General features: G+C 44.6%; 1 protein-coding gene across 2 annotated transcripts in view; it reads right to left on the bottom strand.

Annotated features, from left to right (window-relative positions):
* Positions 1-936: 936 nt before the first annotated feature.
* The window catches only part of mipol1 (mirror-image polydactyly 1), a 51093-nt gene continuing 26296 nt past the window's right edge, over positions 937-25733 (bottom strand). For both annotated transcript variants that reach the window (XM_085441485.1, XM_085441486.1), the window contains exons 11-14: positions 14957-14998; positions 11753-11844; positions 3478-3651; positions 937-1220 (exon numbers count right to left, since the gene is read on the bottom strand). In XM_085441485.1, coding sequence (XP_085297611.1) covers positions 1154-1220; positions 3478-3651; positions 11753-11844; positions 14957-14998 — 375 coding nt within the window. In that variant the 3' untranslated portion in view covers positions 937-1153. The remainder of the gene's footprint in view (positions 1221-3477; positions 3652-11752; positions 11845-14956; positions 14999-25733) is intronic.

Below are 25733 nucleotides of genomic sequence, written 5' to 3'. Positions count from 1 at the left end.
TTTTCCTGAGCTGTGATACACTTCTAGCCAATCATTTTACGTTTCCGAGGATAGTAGGCGGGCCCAGGTATGTACTTTCTTTTAGAGCAGAGCTACAGATTAAAAATGCCCAAGGCGAAGCGGTCAAAAGTCTGGCTGTACTTCACAGCAAAATATGCAAACTCAGCAGCAACAAGTGCTTTAAGCTGATACTGTGATACTGTCAAAGGAGGTAACACCTTGAATCCGATGAAACACCTGGCGACGCATAGCGGTTTTTTTAAAAGCCCAGAAATGCGCCGTATTTGATAGCTTGCTGCGAGACCTCACACCGAGCGCATCTACCGCTGGTGCTCTCTGGGACGACCGATCAAACTCTGGGTTTGGTGGTTGCCAGGAACGGTACTGGTCCGACTGCACTGTGCCAGGTTTGGTGGAGGCGGGGTGATGGTGCGGGGCGGAGCAGGACGCCTCCTCGGCCAGGAGAGCTCAGAATACTGAAGTAGTGTGATATAATTACTCCTGTGTATAAACCGCCGCCCCTCTTGTAAAGCGGGTGTCTACATGCTTACTGTGGCCGAGCTCTCTGCACTCACCCTTGACTGCTGGTTTATGCACAAAGGGCAAAAAAGAACCTTGAACCTTGATGGCGTGACAGAAGAAGAAGAGCGTGCTCAGGGCGCCATGTGACCGAGCCAGGAAACTTGTCAAAGTTAAATTTTAATTAGAAGTTTTGGGAACACGAAGTCAGAGCGGCTTCATCGCGGTTGTCACGGTGATCCTCAGAAATGAAACCGAGCAGAGATTCAGTTTAAAACAGGCGAATTTAAGAAGAACCTTAAATCAACACAAGAACTAAAAGACACTGATCTCCAATTAAAGACCCTGGGGGAGGGGCGGGGCTCTCTGAAACTCCACAATCAACCAATCGACCAATAAACCATCAGGAAACAGAAGTCACGGCATCACTGTTTTATTAAACAACAAAAAACATTTGATTGATTTTAAAATGTCAGAACAACAAAAACGTTTGATTGAGAGAAAAATTTCATTCATGATTCCGGAAAGTTTGAAGCTTTTTTGGGTTTTAGAGCCGAAGCTAAGACGACGAGAAGGAAACATCATCATCGTCACTGAGCTGCTGCTGTCTTCACTGATCAGGACATCCGGCCGCTCAGATGACAGCGCGGACACTTCCTGTTCCAACTTTCTTCCTCAGCACCTCGACCAGACGCTCCAACCTGAGGAGAAAGATTTCCCGTTAGTGACGCTGAACTCTGATGTTCTGACGAGGTTTGTAAGAGCTCGGTGATGATGATGGCGGTGATCCTCTGTGGCCACTGCTCTGATGCTGTGACCTCAGTTCTCTGACTAACGGGAGGAAATGATGAGGAAAGTGAGAGGAAGATGAAATGTGTGTGTGTGGGGGGGAGCGACCTGAATGACTTTCCAGCAGTCGGCGATGCTCGCTCACTCTCACTCTCTCTAAATCAAATTAAACTTCCCTCTGTAATACCCCCCACCCCCACCCAGAGCAAATATTCCTCTCCGCTGTTCAGAAACTTGGGAGGCTCTTCAGCGCCATGCGCCCCCCCGCTGGCAGCCAAATTAGAGCGGAAAGCCACGGGTTTGAGCCCAGGAGGACAGTGCGGGACGCAGACGGACGACTTAAGCTGTTTTCATCATGAATCTCATCCCTTCATCTTCAACTGATGAGCCGCCGCGCCGCAGCAGAAGAAGAAGTCACGTTATCCGGCTTCGGAGCGCCATCCTGCAGGAGCAGGAATCTGACGGATTAATTCTCCTCATCGGCTCGCCGCAGACACTCGCACACCCTCGTCTGCTGAATATGAATCATCACACCAAATCTCCTTAGTCCCACATGCTTAACCGGTCTTTGAACGCCTCCCGGAGTCTGTGAGACTTTCCGAGGCAACTTCACCGATCGGTCACTGTGCTCTCGCCGGACTGTCCAGAGAACCAGCTTATTGATCACCTGCACAAGAGATCAGTGAGCCAATGAACAGGTGACAAGGTTTGCACCTGGATAACATCTGTCAGGAGAAATCAAACATCTGGCTCTCTCTAGGAGTCTCACGGCTGAGTTAGGACCTCGTCTGACCTCTGACCCTCAGGCACAGTTATTTCCCGATCGATCAGCTCGGATCGTCAGCCTGTTTCAGGCTCTCGGCTCAGAGTCACGTGCTCCTGCCGTTGATGAAGAGCAGCGCAGAGATAAAATCTCCTCAGACTGAAGAACAGCTACTCAGATGTTGCTGCTAATTTAAACCGCAGCGGATTTCAGGGTCCTACGAACTTTTATTTGTGATGTGAACAAGGAGACTCGCTGGGAGCCTGAAAGCGTCATCATTCTTGCCGACCTGTCCCAGCAAGCTCTGAGGGTTCAGTACCTGCCCGTCACACCTGTGGGCCACAAACAGCAGCTCACCTGATGTTTCCTGACAGCTGCGAGGCAGTTCAGTAATCATTATTAATAATACATAAAGCCATGTTTCAGAGCTCACCACTGGCAGGCTGTCCGCACAGTTCTCTGTGACGACATCAAACAAAAGAAAGTTTATTTTTGATGGACATTCTTTAGGTAAACCTTTCCTCTGCGTCAAACGTGATTGACACCGTCAGCTCACCATGAAACGCCACCACTGGAGTCTCCACCCGTCATTTCGAATGATTTTAGAGACACGGTTTCTAAAATCATGAGAAATAAGCCGGGCACGGCTCTGAACGCTCGAGGAGAAGACCTCGCCATCGTCAGAGCTGAGGGACATCTTCATGCAGAAAAACTTCTTCAGGCTTGCCGGGCCGAACCGCAGAGGTCCGAGTTTGGTTCCTGTCATCATAAAAATCCTCTCCCACAGTCTGCAGAGACTCTCAGCCGTTGCAGGTCTTTAAAGCTCGGTTCAGTCTGCAGTAAAATCGGCCCTCTGGACCTGAAACTGGGCTGAAGCTACGCTGCAGATTCTCTCGAGTTTCATTCCTCTGTTTTTGTTCTTCTTCTGAGCAGCAGCGTGTGATTACTGTGCGATGAAGAGGAGGAGTGCTCTAACATTAAGCTACTGTTATGCACCAAATGGGTAAAACTGATGTTCACGTCTCCCAAACCTTAAAAAATCAGATTCGATTAATTTGAAGAACTGTTAGATTCACTCTGATACAGACACAACGACGCGCTGCGTCTGCGGCACGGCGGCAGCTTCATGAGCAGAACCGAAACACCAGTCGCCACAACATTAGGACCACGTACCTAATGTTGTGTGCCCCCCCAACGTGGTGGCATGTCACACACGGTGGGGGGGGGGGTTCTCCCGTTTTCTGTTCTCCTGTAGACTCTGAGCTGATTGATGACTTAGCGTGACATCAGAGTGTTTCTGTTGTCATGGCGATTGCAGCAGAACATACAAAAATATTATACATGGCTTCAGCAGCAGCAGCCAATCAGAACAGAGAACGCAACAAACAGGAAGTGAAGGCTCTGACCTGCACACTTGCTCAGTGGCCTCTCGCTCTGCCTCCTGGCAGCGCTGAAGCTCCGCCTCCACGCTCTGCTTCTCCTTCATCAGCTGCTGCAGCTTATCCATCAGGGGTGGGGCCTCAGGAGAGACGCTATCAGCTCGCAACGAGGGCTGGGAGGGCGGGGCTAAGTCCTGAGATCTGAGAGGGGAAGAGGAGGACGTTCCTGTTAAACTGACAGTCAGAGTGCATGCTGGGAAAAAATGGGTTTATTATATATTTATTTTATATTTTCAGAAACTTAAAAATATGAAAACGATTCTTTATAATAAATAAATAAAACAAACTGGCTAACAGGTAAAAAAGTGATGAAGAACCAGTGAGCTTCCACACGTTCACACATCCAACTGTAAACACTGAGGGAAACAGACGTCGACCAGCAGTTTATTTAAAAAGCACTTAAATAAAAATGATTCAGTGTGACGTGAGCTGCAGCACATCAACAGGTATTATTGATTATTATTGATTATTGAGCTTCAGACGGCTTTAAAGCTGCTGTGATCGTCAGCGCGAAGCAGCTGATAAATAATCGATCGGTGGGATATCGATAGGTGCTAGGTTACTTAAACAGACAGGTCAGAGGCACTGTTGGCCAAGTTACTTTGAAAAAGTAATTAATTATAGTTACTAGGTTCTTCTTCAAAAAAGTAACTGAGTTACAAGATTCTAAAGGTATTTAATTACTTGAAAAGTAACTATTGTGTTACTTAAAATAAACGTTTAACCCTCTGAGGTCCAGGGTATAATTGGCCATTTTAACCACTTTGATGTTTCCTCCACATTTCACCTTTAAAAACTGTTTATTTGCCGTGTTTGGTCTCATCCTTTTCATCACAACCTCACGTGTCTGAATTTACAGTCATGTTTTCATTCTGACTACTGTATTAACAACATTGATCTAGAATCAGACAAAAAACATAAAATCTGAGTAGAAAAAGTTATTTTTTACTGTAACAACCACAAACATGTTTATTGAATCATATTTCATAACTTTAAATGCAAATATTTGTCAGTTTTAAAATCTATGCACAAGTTTTGCAAACAAAGTTATTTGCAGCCATTTACCTTTTACCCTTTTTTTTTTAACAACTTAAACTGTTTACAGAACAATCAGCTGTTCTGCATTTAATAAGACAAATTATTTGTGCCACTTCAAACACGCTAAACGTCACAAATCTCTCACATCTCGCTCTCTCTTTTTCCACTCTCTCTCTCTCTCTCTCTCCGTCACTCCTAAATCTTCCTCCTGTTCCTAAACAACAAACGTCATGTTGCCATATCATTTTTTGATTGGTTGACATGGTGCATTGTTCCACCAACATGAACGGGCTGTTTTTTTGTTTTGTTTGAGCAGAGAGGTCTCGCTGCTGTCCTTAGACAGTAAACGTGAAGCTATTCAGGAAAAACAGGCGTATAAATTGTTTATCACGACTCTGGTTTTACTGGCCCATCAACACCGTTTATAAACTGGTATACGTCACCTTGTTGCTTTGTCATCTTGGTCATGTGATTGTTTACCACAACTACTTTATTCTTCCTCAGTCAAACAGCAGCACTCATGCGATTGTTTTGCCTCCTGAGCTCCAGGTGTTGTGCTAGACAGTGATCGTGATCGCGGTCCGCGGGAGTGCGCAGCTGCTTAAAGCTGCAGCGTCCAGATTACTTACAGCTACTTCCTGCAGCTGATATAAGCTGCAATAAACTGAACACAGCTTCAACCGTCTGTTTGGTGAAAAATAGTAACGCGACCGCATTTTGTTGTTAGTAACGGTAACGGCGTTGTAACGATAGGAATGGTAATTAGATTACTCGTTACTGAAAAAAGTAACGCTGTTATCCCCATCACTGGTCAGAGGTCAAAGTTCAGACCAAATTAGAAACAGAACACTTTAAAAACAGAAGAGAGGAACCAACAGCATCGTCGTCAGGACCTTCAGCAGTTTTCTGATCCTCGTGCTGCATCTGATATTTTCTCACTTCATCACACTCGACCGCTTCAATTCTGCTGAAACGTTTTCCATGTTGGAGCAGGACGTCCTAAAACTTCAATTTGTGGTTCAGCACAGCTCATATAAATCCATAAAACTGAATGAAAGGAAAACAGGAATACAATGCATACTAGGGCTGGGCGATATATCGAGTTTTTTAAAAATATCGATATATTTTCATACGAGATATAAGATGTGACAATATCGTTTATATCGATATAGTCTATGTTACGTTATAATTATACTTGTGGAGCCGCAGGTTTGCCTCTCTTTCGTCCACTTTTGTCTCTACGCAACGTTACTCGGCCTCGCCTCTCCTTCACTGAACACAACTCCGCCTCCCCCATAGCTTCACCTGCAGGCAATGACAAGATGAAAGCGGAAAATCTCCGTTAGCGAGTTACCGCGGATCGCCCCGTGCGTGGGGCTGGACGGCGTCAACGTGTTAGCGAGCTAACCGCGCTAACGACATGCAGCACGGAGGGGCTGCACGGCCTAAAATCCTTTCATTTTCTCAAAAATCGACAGTGCGCCTTATGTATGAATTCTGGTTGTGCTTACTGACCGCGAACCGATTTTATGTGGTACACAGCGCTCAGCAATCTGTCAAAAATGTTTTATTATGACTTTGCTAAGCTACGGAGCTGCACCGCTTGATGGATTGTCGGAGGATTACGGCTACCGAGGAGGAGCCTCGCGGAGTGATACGTACTGTGCTTCAACGTAATATTACCGTACTGTGTGTGTATAAGGACCACAAATGGCACCTGTTCAGAGACGTGGTGCAGCTGTGAAATCTGTCTCTTTGTTATTATGCTCAGCTTCTATTAGTTTACATTTTGACTGCACAATTGTGAGCTTTTTGTTATGCACAAAAACAACATTGTTTTCTTTTATTTATGGACCATGATTATTTAATAAATGCTGATAATTTATTTTTGAGTAATTTCTTCATGTACATCTACGCTGTATGTAAATAAAAGTGCCCGTGTGACATCTGGGACACAGTGTGACTAAGAACTCTCTTTTTGTTCTTAACTTATGGCTTTAAAAAAAAAAAAAAAAAATCGAGATATATATCTTATATCGCCATCCAGCTAAAAAATATCGAGATATGAATTTTGGGTCATATCGCCCAGCCCTAATGCATACACACAGTGTTAATATCTGAGAATATCTTAGTGATAAGCACCGTTTGAAACATTTAAAGAGTAAACACACAAAGACAACCACTGATGAGCCGTCACAGACGCCGCTGCACCTGTCCGAGAGTCTGCAGAAACCATTCCTGAATCTCAGACGTCGACATCAGCGAGAGACATCTCTCCAACTTCATGGTGACAAAGCAGACACCCGACGTCACACAATATTACATCGAAGGCACAAACACAAAAACACGTCCGACGGGAACAGAAGAAAGCGCACCCTGTCTCACTTTGTTATACACATAAAAAAATAATTAGACTCTCAGCAGGTTTTAAAAATAAGTCTGTACAACCTCACACAAGCAACATATCACTTATTACTGGGTGGCTGTAGCTCAGGTGGTAGAGCAGGTCATCTACTGATCGGAAGGTTGGTGGTTCGATTCCCGGCTTCCCCTAGTCTGCATGCCAAATATCCTTGGGCAAGATACTAACCCGAAATTGCTCTCCGATGCATTCATCGGAGTATGAATGTGTGTGAATGTCAGTTGTGCTTGTGCGAATGGGTGTGAATGGGTGAATACACAAGTTGTGTAAAGCGCTTTGAGTGCTCAGAAGAGTGGAAAAGCGCTATATAAGAACTAGTCCATTTACCATTACTGGGTATCCTCGCTGATTCCTATAACGCCTGGATTCAGCTTCTGATCATCTATCAGTACTGACACCGTGAGACTTGATCAGAGGTGTGAGCATTGCAGCAGAGGCCTTTGTGTCCAAGTAACTGAGGATAAAAACATGAAGCAGATTTTCCTGGCCTGGCTTTTTATAGCACCTTAAAATAAAACAATGAATCAACATGTGAACCTGATGCTGCTGAAGTGAAGCAGAGTTACAGAGGTGTGATTACAGCTGAGCAGTCATTTGTAAAAGTTTAGATGTCAGAGGCCGACAGCACTGAACACAACAGCAGACTGGTGTGTGGTAAGAAAAACAGATCTGATGGTAAACTGGTCTCTGAGGACACAGAGACCGAGAGCTGTGCAGGAAGTAACAGCCAAAGAATTCATGACGATGTTTCTCAAACGTGAAGCGCAGTTTGATCTTCTTTTGCTGCTGGTTCAGTCAGAGAGATGAAACCTGCAGCTTCTGAATCTGAGCTGTCGGCTTCCAGCCGGACAGTGCGTCTGTGCCGTCAGGTGACAATCCCCGCTCGGCGTTTACATCTTTGTGCAGAATCTGTTTACCTGCTCTCATTTACTGTTTCAGCTGTTTGTTAATAGAAATAGTTTTTTGAGCTCTAAGCTGACACTCTGCCGTTTCTGATAAAATGCATTTATATTTAAAATTGGTTCAGGAGTTTTTAAACCCACCTCCAGTTTGGGCCATCAGCGAAGAAACCAAGTACACAAACACAGGCCTGACCTTTGACCTGCTGAGATCTGTTTTATCTAACCCGGTCTGCACTGCTGAGGTTAGCGGCGTCTGATCAGGACTAAGAGACTTGAAGCATAAATAACTATGTTTCAGTCTGAGGAAATCAGAAGGAATCACTGTCTGGATATTTTAAATCAGTCTTCACGCTGGGACGCATTTCCTGTGATCTGACAGGATCGCTAACAACAGGCAACACAACATGAAAGAAATCCAGCTGCTTTTTTTTTACTTCTACACTATAGCACCTCCTCAGAGGTACTAATACGTCAGACTGAACATGCCTGGTTCAGAGGTTGAAGTGCAGCTTTTTGATTGGCTGCAAACTGAACAATAACCAAATATCTCTCCTGTGAGGGCATCAAATCAGCACAGAGACCCTGAGAAAAACCACCAATAATAGAGAATAAACAGAAACTGTAACACAGCAAACACAGAATGTGACCAACACGTCAAAGGTCAATCTTCTTCTGACGTCCTGCTAATCCTGTGGACCAACACACTGATGAAAAACCATCTGACACACATCTGTCAGCCTGCCGGGCTCAGAAATCCAGCTGTGAGCCTTCAGACTGCTCAGGACCAGTACTGAGACCAGCTCCGAGCCCGTGAGAGGAACAAAACGTCCCCACTTTGAGGCTGTAATACCTGAGACCACCCACACACACACACACACACACACACACACACACACACACACACACACACAGGGTTTAATGAAGTAAAATCACAGGAAATTAGTTTTTATTTCCACCAAGAAAACTGAAATCAAACAAAAATCCTGATTTCCCCCCCCCCCCGACATCTCAGCAGGCGTCCAGCATCAATCCTGATGATTTATGGAGACTCACAGTTTGGCCAGCGTGGACGCCTCGCTGCTCATCTTTATTCTGACTCAGGCTACTGCGGCGCTTCGCTGTGACTGCCGAGTGGGGCCTCAGCCCGAGTGTTCTTCCTCAGGGCCGGTCCTGAAACCGCGCCCTCTGACCTCTCTGATGCTTTCTGTTGGGTTTCGTTCATGTTGTGCACCGGCTACATAGGGGCTGACAATGTTGTCGCGTCTGTCCTTTTTATCCTCCCTCGCTGGTGTCTGATCTTCTTTTCTGTGCCTCTTTGCTGATTTGATGAAAGCCCAATTAGGATAACCACACATTTTGAGTGCTTCCTTTACATGTGTGTTCCTTCTTTTTCCCTTCAGGCTTAGAGGGAACATGTTCTGCCCGGCGGTGTAGGGTCCTATGTAGCCGGTGTTTCTCTCTCTCATTATAGGTTCACGCCCTCGAAGGAGGAAACACCTGTGCCTCATCAGTGTGGATGGCATTCAAGCCAGGAAGCAACGGCTGTTCTTCGCTGGATCGTTGTGAGAATCACGTCAGTGAAAGTTGAGCGTCTAGCAAGTGTTTTTCCATGTAGTTGTGTGTTTGGAATCTAACGAGCGTTTCTTTGTGTGCAGACCCTCTGGACTGTTTTCCCCGGTGTTCCCTAAGTGACGAGTGTTCGAGTGGATTCGTGTTTGGATTGTTTGGAGAGAGACAAGAGTGTTCACCTGGATTTCCCCCTAAGTAAAGAGAAACGACACTCCATCATTACTTTAAGAACTGAAGGTCAGTCAGTCCGTGGAAATGCTAAAACTTTGAATGTGTCCCCAAGTGCAGTCTCAAAACCAGGTGCTACGATGACACTGGCTCACCTGAGGATGCCCCAGGAAAGGAAGACCAAGAGACCCCTCTGCTGCTGAGGATACATTCATCCAAGTCACCAACCTCAGAAATCCCAAGTTGACAGCACCTCGGAGCAAAGTCCAGATAAATGCCACACAGAGCTCCAGTAGCAGACACATCTCTACATCAACTGTTCAGAGCAGACTGTGTGAATCAGGCCTTTATGGTCAAATAGCTGCTGAGAAACCACGACTAAGGAAAAGCAACAAGAAGAGATTTGTATGGGCCAAGAAACACAAGAAATGGACGTTAGACCATCTGTGCTTTGGTCTGATCAGTCCAAATTTGAGATCTTTGATTCCACCTGCCATGTCTTTGTGCGACACAGAAAAGGTGAATGGACGGTCTCTACATGGTTCCCACTGTGAAGCATGGAGGAGGAGGTGTGATGGTGTGGGGGTCTTTTACTGGTGACACTGGTGGGGATTCATTCAAAATTGAAGGCACACGGAACCAGCATGGCTACCACTGCATCCTGCAGCGACATGCCATCCCATTAAGGTTGGGTGATATGTAGAAATTTTCCAACCAACAACCATCAGTCCAGTCGCCAACAACAGGTGATATATTCGCACAGGAGCAGACTTTTTGATGGGCGGAGCAATGTAATCATGCATGGACTGATTTGTGCGTTTAGAATTTATAAGTTTTGTTTGGAGGGAATATTTTACCTACTTTTCTTGTTTGTTTCATAACATAGCTACTTTTTGGATTATTTTATTTATCTGTTAATTTATTTGAGATGCGCCAAATTGCACAAAACACTTAACTTTTTTAATGCTCACTGGAAGAGACTTTGATTTTCAGCTTACTTTTGGTTTAATTTTGCATTTGTTGTTGGGTCAACTGTGTAAGACAGATAAACACGGTTATAGTGGAAAAAAGAAGCCAGTTTCTCTTTGTTTCCCTCCCGCCATTGTAGGTTTTTTAAATAAGGTTTTTGGATTTTTCTGAACATAGGCTACTGCCTTTCTTTCTTTCTGTTATGAGTTTGAGTAAATGAATCGCTGCATTTGGGCGCACTTTGAGGAGGGTGCATTTGCTTGCCGCTGGAAGAGGGTGCCATTAAAACAGTGCTATTATTTTTCCGTTGACTGCTTCTCTTAGCCTCAACCAACATTATCAGCAAACGTACTCATGGACAAATAAATAAATAAATAAATCTCTCTAGTAAAACTGATTGGTGAAAGGCTCAGCCTCAGTGGATATATTCGCCCAATCGCCCAACCTTACATCCCATCATTTATTTTCCAACAGGACAATGACCCCAAACACACCTTGTGTAAGGGCTGCTTGACCGAATGATGGAGTGCTGTGCCAGGTGGCCTGGGCTCCACAGTCACCTTACCTAAACTCAATGGTGATTGATGGTGAGATGGTTTGGGATGAGATGGGCTGCAGGTGAAAACTAGTAATGACTTCATGAACTTCTTCACAAGTAAAATGTTAACAATTAGAGAAAAAATGACTCAAAATCATCCCACAGATGTAATATTATCTACAGCTACTTTCAGTACCATTGATGTTATTAAGTTAGACTCTTTTTCTCCAATCGATCTTTCTGAGTTAACTTCAATAATTACTTCCTCCAAACCATCAACGTGTCTTTTAGATCCCATTCCTACAAAACTGCTCACAGAAGTCCTGCCACTAATTAGAGATGATGAAATCATGGAAAATATTATTATTTTTTATGATTTCACTAACTGAAAGGACATAACCCAGCTGAAATCAGCCGCTCCTAATATTACTCACTGATAAATCCACAGCAGGAAGTGATAAGGGACTTTCACAATAAAACCACAGATTTAAATCAAAGCTCTGACATATTTTAACTGACACCTTAAATCAGCTATTTGGTGTCTCTGAGATCTGGGTCCTTGTTTGGACCGAAACCACAGATTTCTCCACATTCCTGTGGATGAACATCTTTAAGTTCAGACTCGTGTGTGCTGACCTGTGATTGGCTCGTAGGGCCCGAACCTCCGCTCCCAGCCGCCGCCGGTCCTCCAGAGCACCGTCCCTCTCCATCTGCACCTTCTGCAGCTCCTGATTGGATGAAACACGCGTCAGTTACAGGTAATCAGCTGATTTCAGTCTACACCAGCAGCAGAGAGGCACGTTACATCAATCCACCCGAGGCTTCTGGGAGCCGCGCTCTGATTGGCCGACCTAACCATGTGTTTGTGTTTTAACTGCTCGTGCTCACGAAGAGATCAAGCCATGGCTCTCAGCGCTACTTCCTGTTCAAATAAAGGATTAATTAACTAATGGACTAATTAACTCTAACGCGTGTCAACACTGCGCGTAATGAGGAGGGGTTTACAGGTGCATTGTGGGAATCAGAGGGGATTTCTGCGTTTGTCGAGCACCGTAAATTAACGGTAATGATGAGGATTAGATGCGTTAGTAAGGCGCCGGCGAGGCAACGAGAGAGAGAGAGGACGCGTTTTAATCTGCATGGCAAAGGCAACAACACAGGAAGTGACATCATGACCAATCACAGCGTGTTTCAGAGTCTGTATCGTCCAGTTTAGGTTACGGTCGTGGATTAAACCTTAAACGAGGAGGGGGGAGTTCCTCTGGGCTGCGCTGCAGCAGGACCACAGAAGAAGAAAAGGCTGTTTTCATTTTAAAAGCTCTGCCTGTCTTTGTAATGATGTCATACTTCCTGTTTTTATGACCTGCTGAGCCCACAGTGAGGCCAGGCGGCAGTAAAGCAGCAGCAGTGTTTTGTAGTCCATATTCTGGGTGTTGTAGTTTATACATGTCACCGTCACAGAGTCCAGAGTCCTTGTGAACTGTACTTAACGTCACCATGGTTTCCACCGAGGTTGAAGTTTCTGACGAGTCATCAGTGAGCAGAACGCAGACGCCGCCGGAGCGCTGCAGCTGCCAGAAGGACATGGGTGATGCCATCGTGGTGAAGTCAGCAAGTCTGCTGAGAGGATGCAAGGATGTGCTGGACTGAGTGGAGCCATTTTTAATGGGCATGAATGAATATAAAAGGCAGCATGGTGGCACAGAAGGCCCTGGGTCCGAATCCACCGTGTGGGCGGGGCCTTTTATGCTGCATGTTCTCGCCAGCTTCCTCCCACAATCCACACACGTGCAGTTAGTGAATGGTTGTCTCTGTCCCTGTGCTGGCCCTGTGACAGACTGGAGACCAATCCAGGTGTGCCCTGCCCCGCGCCCTATGGTAGCCGTGATAGGCTCCACCCCCGTCACTGTGAGAAGGATAAGGAGAAGAGAATGGATGGAGAGATGTACTTTTTATTTATTATTCGTTGTACTTGTTCTGTATTTTACGAGTGAATGTTGTATTTCTTTAGAGGAGCCGACATCATGATTAATGAATTTCCTTCATGGGAGTTCGGAGGGGGCGGAGCTCGCACTCTGATTTTAATCCCTATAAAGACCGTGTGAAGCGTTTTGTTTTACAAACATGTTTTAAATAAAGTTTATTACTTTTTGTTATTTTATTCCTTTCAAACAGCTGACCACTCCTCCTGTATCTTCCTCCCCTCTTGTCCTCCTCCTCTGCGACTCTGCACAGGGAACTGAATTTGTGGACAACCGCGGCGGGCCACCGCGGCGGGCCGCTGCATCGCGCTTTTGCGTCGGGCTGTGTCTTTGGTCAGACTGTGTGGAAGTCAGCCGCAGCCTGATCCCGACCTACTCCCCTATGCTAATCGAAGCCCTCGAGGTCTGGGAGTTTAAAGCGAGACATCAAAAGAGGAACCAAACCCGGAGAGTCAATATGTGTCTTCTCCAGCCGGGCCGGAGGAGACGCTTCAAAAGAGCTGCCCGACTTATTAATCAGAATAATTTCCAAATGATGTGAGGAGCAGGCGGGAACGACGCCGCGCTGACCTTTAACACGACGAGTTAAGGTCAACCGAAGAGGGAGGACGGGGGAGGAGGTAATAAAAGGAGCCCGCCCGAACCTTTACCACCAAAGAGGGGAGCTGTCTTTAATTAGCATGGAGGAGCAACAGGACAGGAGGTGGAGGTGGAGGTGACAGAGGCACGGGGTGAGGAGGAGGAGGGGGGTATATGAAAGGAACTACTTTGACCTTTAACATGAGGAGTGTGTGTGTGTGTGTGTGTGTGTGTGTGTGTGTGTGTGTGTGTGGAGGGGGGGGGCTCAGGATGTGGAGGTGAGGACGAGAGGAAACTTTAATTATCAGAAGGAGGAGCGCGGCGAGGAGTAAATGAAACGCTCCTCCTCTTCCATTGACCTTCAACATCCACACTGTAACTGTACTGACTGTGGGAGTAACTGAGTACTTTACTCAAGTACTTCAGGATCACTGATATTGGTTTTACTTTTTTGACTGCACAGACCTGACAGACGGAGCCGTCAAAGATCAGTAATCGATAATCAATCAGAGAGATGGAAAGCGGCCTGGATTTATCGAAGGTCTCCGCTAAGTCGATCCAGGTTCACGGATGGAAGCCCAGAGGTCAAGTGTGCAGAGGACGGCTGTGAATGCTGTGTTAACGTGTACGTCTGCGTGGAAACGTTTTGCGTGCGTTGTAACGTCTGGTTTCTGGTGTCGGCTGCGGCAGCTCTCTGGCCGCCTGGCGTTAATTTGCCGGCAGCTGCTGAGTTTGTGTGTGAAATTAAAAAGCTCTCCAGGCTCTAATCCCCACAGAGCCCTCAGCCTAATTAACAGGCTTCAGCAGGAAAAACGATGGCGCTACATTAATAACAAAATTTAATCAGAAGAACAAAACAGACGCAGGCAGAGCAGCAGAAACAGATTCTACCGAGACTCGACTGAAACAGAAACCTCGCATCAACAAACAACAAACTTTAATCAATGAAACTAAAACCCAACGTTTCCATGTTTGTAAAGGACCTCCTAAAAAATCAATAACTGCTCAACTTAAAAATGTAATTTCTTTGATTAAATTTAAAAAAATCAATGATCTAGTTTATTCTGACTGATAAACTTTGATGATGTGTCTTTCCTTGCTTCACACTTTGTCACTTTTAGTGTGAAAGGAGCTAGAAGAAAGAATACTTTAAGAGGTAATGGTACTGAAGTGTTAAAAATAGTGTTATTGTAGGCAAACATCCAAATATTGACCAGGGGTGTGTGTGTGTGTGTGTGTGTGTGTGTGTGTGTGTGTGTGTGTGTGTGTGTGTGTTTACCTCGCTTGCCTGCTGCTCTCTCTCTTGTTCCAGGCGTTTCCACTGCACGCAGACAGGGACAGAGTTAATCTGCAGTTACTGATCAGACCAATCTGCAAACGCACATTTTAACTCATATCTATAATCAGTCATTCAGCAATTGATCCTAATCAATGAGCTGAGCTGTGGGCACTCGGCTCTTTCAGCAGTCCGAAGTGTAGAATCATGTTTTTACAGTTTCCTCATATATTGATCCACTGACACGCTGAAAACACGTGATCATTCGAGCTGAACACCTCAGCTTCTGTCTGACTGATGGTGGAGTTTTTCAGCCCTGAATGCTGCCTGCAGACGTTTTAGGACAGAAGCCTTAGGGGTCACAGAGGTCAGAGGTCAGCACTTAGGCCAACCTTAGGCCGCAGCTGTCAGAGCAGCTCTGATTGGTCGTCACGGTTATGTAAGATTCTGGTGTCAGAAAATCAGGAAACAGGTGAGAGGAAGCAGGCGAGACAGACGCCTGAAACTCCGCCTCCAGTTGCAGGCGTTAAACAGAATCACAGACGGGTTTCACCTGTGACTTTTACCACTCAATGAGCGTGGAGCTCATAGAGAGAAAATAAGGCCTTTACCAAAGTGTTTAAATTCCCTCAGGACTGCAACAACATTCAAATGCATTGCACGCTGATGTCACAGCCACAGGATATCACCACGGTTACAATCACATCACCATCACAACCACGATGACCACCACAATCATCATCATTGTTACGACCTGTGGCCATAAAAAGTCTGTGTGAGCTGCTGTGTTTCTCTTTACTGTGTCTCTCTGCAGGTCCTTCCCCTAATGAAGAGCAGAGAGCTGCTGATTGGACCGTGGTGACTGCGTTCAAAAACCCGCTCTGACAGCTGCCAGGAGGGAGAGAGAAGCAAGCGAGCAGCTTTGACAGCAGACGCGGACCTGGACTCCAACTTTTTGGGTTACTTTGTATCTGTGTAAGCGTGCTCTGTGAGAGCCGCCACCTGCGGGTATAAACTCAGTGCTTATGCATAAGCACTGAGTTTATACTTATGCATAGGCTGAAGGGGTGAGCTGCTGAAGGGGTGAGCTGCCTTTTCTTTTGAACTGTTTTGTTAACTCAAAAGACACGACGTCGTACTCTCATTCCCAGCGCTTTATTCGTTCCGCCATTTTACATACAAACAACAACAACACTTCGCGGGCAGGTCACGCATGTAACTATCTAGCCACTTCTGACCACAAACTGTACGTGTACATGCAGTATCAATAATGGCTGACCCCAGTGCCTCAGTCAGCAAGATTTCAGAGTCTGGCTTTAGTGTACAAAGTAGAGATGGACCGATCCGATATTACGTATCGGTATCGACCTAAATTACTGGATCGGATATCGGAGAAAAATAAAAAATGTAATCCGATCCATTAAATATCACGAAAGCACCTCACAAAACTTGCAACACGCCGTAACTCGCCTCAGAACGTTAGCACGTCGGAGCAGTATGCATCACGTGATAGAGCGGCTGTGGCATGCGGGACCTGTCAGTGGTCTGGATAGCATTTGGAGCTTCGCTAGCAACCCGGCATTTCATCTCCGACAAAGTTATCCCGAGAGAAGTAAAGCAAGTGTGTAAGTCCATCTCTGAATGTTTGTAAAGCATTCCTGCGTTAAGCTTAACAAACGATATATGGAGCGACTGCCTCTCCTGCTGCTACTTCAATCATGAAACTGCTTAATGATCAGCTGATCGGCTTTTCTGTCGCGAGTCCGTGTCTCTTGTTTGTTTTTGGCCCACTTTGCACCAGAAAGAGGAAACCAGTGGATAAACAACAGCAGCACATTTAAGCTTGATCAGCTGTTGTTAGAATGTATTTAATATTACTTTCTACTCGAAGATCTTTTTCTACGTAGCTGACGCTGGTAACTGTGCAGGGGCGGATCTAGAAAAGTTTAGCCAGGGGGGCCGATAGGGCATGAACAGGGAAAAGGGGGCACAAAGACATACTTTTCTTTCTTATTCTCATTTAAAATGTCTAGCTTTTAATAAATAATTATCTGACACCCAAAGTTTTAATTTGATGTAAAATGAATAGAAGTCAATTACTGTATATAGTGACTATTAAGTCTAATATATATACCCTAGTAAGCTATAGTACTTTTTCCTTTGGGAAGGTACCATCTGTGCAGTCTGCAATTTTGTTGAAGAAAGATGTTGAATCTATTTAATATTTCTTGAAAAATAATTGATTTCTGTGCATTTTTTTTCACACTGCATCAAATTAAGGTTGATTACGTCGATTAAGCATCATGAGGTGGAGCGTGAGGGGTGGTTCCCTATTTTTTATTTATTTATTTTTGTTGTTGCTGGGAGTTGGAACCCTATTAGTTAGGTTGCTTAATATTTATGCTAAGTACTCTTTAAAATACCAGAATAGGGAGGATGGTGTAGGTTTAAGTTTATTAGATTGATCAGTATTGCTGAACTATGAAATATTTTTTTTTGCATACAGGTATAACAGAATAGCTTTAGTGTAGTTGTTGTTTTAAACTTGAGTATGAACTTATACAAAATGCAGCAAGATATTTAAAAAAAACAGTTTTGTTGATTAAAACACACTATATCGGATTCATATCGGTATCGGCAGATATCCAAATTTATGATATCAGTATCGGTATCGGACATAAAAAAGTGGTATCGTGCCATCTCAAATCAAATCAAATCAAATCAAATCACTTTTTATTGTCACATCACATGTGCAGGCACACTGGCACAGCACATGCGAGTGAAATTCTTGTGTGCGAGCCCCACAAGCAACAGAGATGTGCAAACACAACAACACAAACGAGCAAAATACAAGAATGGCCAACCTGAAACTAATAAATATATGCACAATATATAATAGTGTATGCATTTCTGGATGTGTATACTAAATATTTTCCTACGTGTGTGTGTGTGTGTGTGTGTGTGTGTGTGTGTGTGTGTATACACATTTTTACAAATTAAATAGTAAAAAAATAAAATAAAATAATAATAATAATAATAAAATATATAAAATATACAGAGTTGAATATGTGCAAAACAAGTGGCATTTATATACAGTGTGGAGTGCATAATGTTGAAGTTCCAGTAGTGAAGCTGAGGTGTCTATGATGTGTTCAGCAGTCTGATGGCCTGATGGAAAAAGCTGTCTCTCAGTCTGCTGGTACGGGACCGGATGCTGCAGAACCTCCTTCCTGATGGAAGCAGTCTGAACAGTTTATGGCTGGGGTGACTGGAGTCCTTGATGATCCTCCCCGCTTTCCTCAGGCACCGCTTCCTGTAGATGTCTTGGAGGGAGGGAAGCTCACCTCCAATTATCCGTTCAGAGCACCGCACTACTCGCTGGAGAGCTTTGCGGTTGTAGGCGGTGCTGTTGCCATACCAGGTGGTGATGCATCCAGTGAGGATGCTCTCAATGGCACAGCGATAGAAGGTCCTGAGGATGCGGGGGCTCATGCCGAATCTTTTCAGTCTCCTGAGAAAGAAGAGGCGCTGCTGCGCCTTCTTCACTGTTTTGTTTGTGTGTACTGACCACGTAAGATCCTCAGCCAGGTGTACGCCAAGGAACCGGAAGCTGCTCACTCTCTCCACAGCAGCGCCGTTGATGGTGATGGGGGTGTGTACTTCTCTGCACCTCCGGAAGTCCACTATCAACTCCTTTGTCTTTGCGACGTTGAGGGTGAGATGGTTGTCTTGACACCAGTGGGTCAGGGCGCTGACCTCCTCCCTGTAAGCCGTCTCATCACCGTTGGTGATAAGACCCACCACTGTAGTGTCGTCCGCAAACTTCACAATGATGTTGATCTCTAGTACAAAGTAATGTTACACTCCTCCACTTTCCCATCTTCAGTTAGCTTTACTTGGTCACCATTATGATGAGGACAGTCTTTCGCCCAGTGGTAAGTGCTCTGACAAATAGCACATCTTGTTCGCTTGCCAAACTTGTCAAGTGGGTTGGTACCTTGTAGTGGTTGTCGCTGTCCACTCCGCGACGAAGTACCGTTGTTTCGTTTGTATTTGGGACCTCTTTGTTCCGTAAGGAAAACTGCATCTTGGTTCAGTTGAATTCCGCTGAAAACTCCGGTTACTTTCCCTCCGAAAATCCGTTTCAGTGCAGACTTCATAGACGCAAACGTTAAGTCCGTGCACACTGTCGACTTTCCTCATCAAGACAAGCTGTATCTAGAAGCTTAAATGCTAGCACAGCATCAGGCAGCGTCATGTTGTACTTTTTCATCCGGTTATAACGCTGTTCAAAGTCTATAATGTAGTCTGCCATGGACACGCTGTGGTTCTTTGCAATGCAGTCAAAACACGAGTAGGCTTCATAAGCGCGATCTTTCTCTTCTCTCTGAAACACCGCGTCAAGTTTTGCAAGTCATCTTTGTCCAAATCTTCCGCGTGTATCTCCATGGCCGTTTCTCTGGCTCTTCCCTCGAGCCCCAGCGCCACCGCGAGTGCCTGTTTCTTTTTATCCAGCTCCGTAACTTGTCTCCAGATATTGACTTCATTCTTCCAGCACTCGTATGGCCTGGCTTCATCAAGCTTTGGTGGTACTTTGTAATTTGAAACCATCCTCTGCTACCAATGTTAACTCAAAAGACACAACGTCGTACTCCGATTCCCTGCGCTTTATTCGTTCCGCCATTTTACATACAAACAACAACAACACTTCACGGGCAACAGCACTCTCGCGATATAACAGAAAATAACAAGTTAACATGTTTTCTCCTATTTCTGGGCTAGGAAGCGAGGGATAGTATTAGGGCTACACGATTAATCGTTAGAAAATCGCGATCTCGATTCATACTTATGTGCGATCTCATTTCCAAATGACAACGATTTAAAAAAAACAAAAAACAAAAACAAAAAACAAAAAACGACGACGATTGTACCGCATTTTGATCCGGGACGTACTCTGCATGAAAACAAGCGCTCACTCTTCCTGCTCAACAAATGACAAGGGCGGAGCCTTATACCACGTGATACAGAAGCTGTGCCGCGTGATGCTAAAATTAGCAGGGAAAAAACAACGGAGAGCACGTCAGGGATGACGAGAGAGTGACAGGAGAAAATCCGTCCCGGTCAACCACCCAAACATCAATAATGGGAACCTTATACAGCGCTTCCCTATACACGTCGAACTCAAAGAAATTACGGAGGCTATCACTTATCACCTGACCAAAGATATGGCTCCCAGCAACACTGTGCAAAACGAGGGATTTAGGAAAATGATCAACACCCTAGACAAACGCTACACAGTGCCGTCCTATTTTTCTATTGTTGCACTACCTGCTCTATACACGCAGTGTCGAGCAACGGTGGAGACGGAATTTCAAGCAGTACAACATTTAGCGGCGACAACAAAACGTGAGACATTTGTTGTTTTTAATGTTTATTTATTGTTTTTATGTTCGGTCTCAACTGTTACGAAGTTGATGTGCAGTTAATAAGTGCAATAAATATTTATACTGGAAAAGAAAATCGTGAGAGAATCGTGATCTCAATTCTAAGCCAAAAAATCGTGATTCTCATTTTATGCAAAATCGTGCAGCCCTAGATAGTATTGTCATTTGTTTGTTTTGTTTCTTTCTTAGGGTTTAGTTAGTTTTCTCTTAAAAAAATAAAATAAAAATAAAGTTCTATCTTATCTTATCTTCTCTGGCGGGACTTAGTTGGTTTTGTTTATTATTTTGGCCTGGGTTCACCCTGGAGCTACGCTTCCTGACATTGAATAAAATCACCTTTTTCACCCATAGCTGGTTTCGGCTGTTTGGTTTGGGAACCAGGGCGGGTGCTTGCTTCTCTCTCCTCCTTCTCTCAACCTTATGTGCTTCTCTACACGCCTAGACTAAAGGCGTAACAACCATCTCAACCACCATCTTCATCACCACCATGACCATCATAATCATCACCATCACATCACCATCACAATCATCACCGCCATCACCATCATGACCATCACAACCATAATCATCACGACCATCATAATCATCACCATCACAATCACATCACAATCACAACCACCATGACCATCACAATCATCACAATCACATCGCCATCAAAACCACCATGACAATCACAATCGTCACCATCACAATCACATCACCATCACAACCACCATGACCATCACAATTATCACAATCACATCACCATCACCACTATGACCATCAAAATCATCACCATCATTATCATCACAATCACATCACCATCACAACCACCATGACAATCACAATCGTCACCATCACAATCACATCACCATCATCATCACCACTATGACCATCAAAATCATCACCATCATTATCATCACAATCACAATCGTCACCATCATTATCATCACAATCGTCACCATTAGGGCTGCTCAATTAATCGAATTTTAATCACGATTACGATCTGGGCTTTCAACGATCATTAAAAATGTCTGAGCCGATTATTAGCCCCTCCCTCATTTATCCGCGACACCTTGAAGGCCGGTCCGTGAAAATATTGTCGGGCATAAACCGGTCCGTGGCGCAAAAAAGGTTGGAGACCGCTGAGAGGACCCGAGGGAAGCTCGGAAAGCTAAGCAGAAGTTATTTGGAGAGGAGAGTGACTGCCGTTGGTTGGAAAGAGAGGTAAAAAAAAAAACTTCAGTGGTGTTGCACACTATTTTATATTATTTTTTAAAGTCATTGTTAACCCTTTAAAGCCGGTCAGACCAGCACGCGCCGTTTTGTGTAACCTTTTTAAATCCCTGTAGAACCTGAACCGTGTAAGCTAGCGCAATAATTTGTTTTGCATATGAAACCGGAGGAGTTGTACTTACATCTGATGCCATCAGTTTGTCCTCGGTCACGGTTTCCTTCCACATATAGCTTTGCAAAAATTGCATAAAAAGCGCTTGCAGGAACAAAAACAGAAACAGCTTTGCCGATCCAATCAGCTGTTCGTAACACTTCCCACAGTGAAACAGACGTCAGCTCGAACTATCACATGTCCGCCATTTCCTGGCCGAAACCAGAAGTGACGTCATTTTCGCGGAAAATGTAGTTTTTTACTTGTAGGCCTTAAAAGCCGATACTGGTCATGTTTGACTTTTCTGAATAGTTTCTGGGATGTTTGCACTGCTGGAAATAGTTTATTTTGATGCACCTGCTGTTTTCTTTGCAAATTTGCATCATAGGATTGTTTTTTCGTTTTTCCTGCAGTATATAAAAATTGCTGTATCTCCAAAATAAAACTATGAAGACACTCAAAATAAATTTCCTGTTGTTGTAAACTATTTTTTGCAACTTTTTTGTATTTAAAGTTTTGAGGGATAAACCTCTTAAATTTCTCCAAGAAGAAATATATGTAAAAAAAACAAAAACGATTTTCAATTTTTTTGTAGTTTATTGCACTTGTTTGCAATTAATGTAGTTACTATGGACTTAATGCATACATATTATTAAAATATGGGCTATAACAGTTGTATAGCAACTTGAAATGCTCCCACAAATGGCACTACAACATGTAAAAAAAATAATATAAGCTCTGGCGGACTTGGTTCTATGGTAGGTCTTAAAGGGTTAAATAAATATCGTCATATAATCGAGATCTCAATTTCAGTGAAAATAATCGTGATTATCATTTTTGCCATAATCGAGCAGCCCTAGTCACCATCATTATCATCACAATCACATCACCATCACCGCCATCATCACCGCCATCACCATCATTATCATCACAATTACCATAACAATCACAATCATCACCATCACATAGAGCTGGGCGATAGAACGATAACGATATGTATCGCGATATAACTTTTACTCGATAGAGAAATTAAGCTATCGCGATAGACCTCGCCGCTCTTGTCCTCTTAAAAAAAAAAAAAAAAAAAAAAAAAGGTCAGCCAATCCAAATTAAGTAGCGCAGAGCCGAACCAATCACAGCCGCAGCGTCACGTCGCGTGACTTGTTACGTACAGCACAAGTGCCAAGCCGCACGTGTGTTTGTTTGGGAAGCAGCCAGTGCGTAATGGAGGAAATGAGTGTGCCGACTAAAAAAATCAACCGAGCGTGACCGAAGAGAAAACAGATGATGGTTCCAATGCCGGAGAGATTGTCGAACGGAAGAGCCATAGAAGTTCCGTAGTGTGAAGGTATTTCGGCTATTTCAAGTCTGACAAAAAACAGAGTAGCGTGCACTGTAAATTGTGCCGAAAGCAAGTCTGGAAATACAATAAACTGGTGCATGCGTCACACTGTGCGCCACGTTATTGTTTCGGTGAAATGAATTTCTACAATACTGTTACTGTTAATTCTACTCTCTGCAGTGTTTAAATGCTTACATATACACACAGTTACTGTCCCTCCACACATACGACTCGGTTCTGCTTCTATGCCCCAGCTTTGTTTACTTTTTCCCACCGAGGCTTCTAGACTTCTGATTGGCCAGTATTTCTGCACGGTTAGGAATCTAGCGCCACCTGCTGCTTTGGCATGTTCATAGCAGCGTTTTCCTTCATTTCTGCCTTTATGTGTGGACGGGATTATTTTTTAAAACGAAAACGGAAAATCTCCGTTTTCAAAAATACCCGTGTACGTGTGGACGTAGCCTCAGTCTCTGACTGGAAGCGCTAATTCGTCATTCGGCTTTTGTCAGACTAAACTAACTGTTAAAACTGTTTGAAAAGCTAAGCTATACAACAAGGAGAGATTGAGAATTTCCTTTTAGTTCTCAGTTTATTTGATATTGACAAAAGTTAGTCAGTTTTGTCTGTTCTTCTGTAAAACAAACTAAGATTTATTTTTAGAATTAATATTTTGTTTCTAAGTGGAATTGACAATTTAGTCTGTTTCGTTTGTTCTATTTTGAAACTTAAACGCTTTAGCGGCTGCCTTTTGTGTAGTTTGCAATATTTGCCTTTATTTATCTGAAAAAGTCTCATGTTCCTTAAGTACATCTACCCTGTTGAACTTATTATGGGAAATAAATATTTAAATAAAAACAAGCTGCTGATTATTTCACATTTTACTTGTGAGCAACGGCACATTTAAATCTTACAAATATAGTTATTTGGCTTATATCGTGATAGATATCGTTATCGCCTGAAATGAAAAAAACATATCGTGATATGAAAAAATCTCATATCGCCCAGCTCTACCATCACATCACCATCACAACCGCCATGACAATCACAATCGTCACCATCACAGCCACCATCATCAACATCATCATCACCATCATTATCATCACAATCATCACCATCACAATGACCATCAGGATGACCATCATCATTGTTTCTATTACATTGAAGTAAAATCAGCCAGTTAAACTCAGATTTGTTGCGTTTGGGTGTAATCCGTCGGGCACAGCTGTCTCCAGCTGTTTCTGTCAGTAAGTGAGGAACGAAGGTCTGCCTGTGGAACTCACACCGCCTCAGTGTATGGCAGCGCCGGCTGAGCTTTAATAATGCTGTAATAATGTTCTAATAATGTTGTAATTACCTGATATTAGCTCAATAAGAAGCTGCAGCTTCCCTCTGAGAGGGAGAGGAGCACACACTGACTGAGCGCGCTCAGGGACAACTCTCTCCTCTCTTCCCCTCCCTCTTTTCTAATATTTCCCAGAAGCCTTGGCTGCAGGGGGAGATAATCCCTGAGAGATGAGTAGAGGGAGCGGTGGCGGGAAGGGGGGGGGGGGGGGGGGGTTGGGGTGATCCTCCAGCGTGGAGTGCACTCTCTTCTTCTTCTCCTGCAAGGATTACAGCGGCATTTGAAACATATTTCACCGCGACGCAGCAGCAGAATGAGGGCGGGATTATGGTGTTACTGTGGAGGGGTGGTGTTAACGCAGAGGGGCGGGGTGTTAAAAGATGGCGGAGCACTGATATTGTTGGGGGTTAGCGGCAGTAGCCCAGGTGATGCTGAAGTGATGCTGATACGGTGGCAAGTTTGGGGGGGGGGTTAATGGAGGCAGAGTGGAGGTGTGAGAGGCTTAAGATGCGAGGCCGCATGGGGCGGAGCCAGCAGAGGTGAAGGTTTGAAGGAGATCATAAACACTGTGAGCGCAGAGCAGCCAGGAGAGGAAAACATGGAGATGTGCAGGGAGACGTCAGGACCTGCAGTTCCACTAATGTCCACTAGGTGCTCTGACCCAGCCTGTTCACATGTGTAAAAGATTCAAAGAAGAGCATTTAACGTGTCATCACCGCGCTGACATCAGCAATCAGATGTCAGGTGACTCAGTATGCCGTCGTGTTGACAGCAAGTATGAGCAGAGCCAGTGACACAAGTGACACCTGGAGACTGTAAAAGTTACTGCCCCGTCAGGTGAAGCTGTGCTCCTATTGTTGCTGAGTGCTGCACACCTGAACAGGTGCAGAGTTCTGGATCCTGTTAGTACGGACACTTTCCTTCTTCTACTCCAAAATTTGCCACTTCCTTCCATCTTCATCAGGCCTCATCACTCCTCTGCTTTCCTGACGGCAGTTGCCATGGTTACTAGAGCTCAGCTGTGCTGCTGCAGGCCTGTTCCCATGGTGACCACAGTCTGTCAGATGAACAGATAAAGGTTTTTCAGATCTGCGAGCAAATCAGGAGGGGGTGGAGCTTCTGAGCCCGCCACCCGCACGCGGCATGCTGGCAGCGCCAATCCTGCTTTCCGAGCCCCCCTTGGATTGCCCCGTTCTCTCCCCCCCGACAGAGACCGGTTTATGAGTCTGGGTGCATTGTGGGTAATAATTCTCTGTGGGTCCTGTAATAAACTCTGTGAACTGAGC

This window comes from Copadichromis virginalis, linkage group LG19, assembly GCF_057382275.1.
Source record: "Copadichromis virginalis isolate Kocher_CV1m ecotype Utaka linkage group LG19, C_Virginalis_male_GT1.1, whole genome shotgun sequence".
NCBI lineage: Eukaryota > Metazoa > Chordata > Actinopteri > Cichliformes > Cichlidae > Copadichromis > Copadichromis virginalis.
The sequence above is the reverse complement of the archived record's forward strand: the minus strand, read 5'-3'. Positions and strand labels throughout refer to the sequence as shown.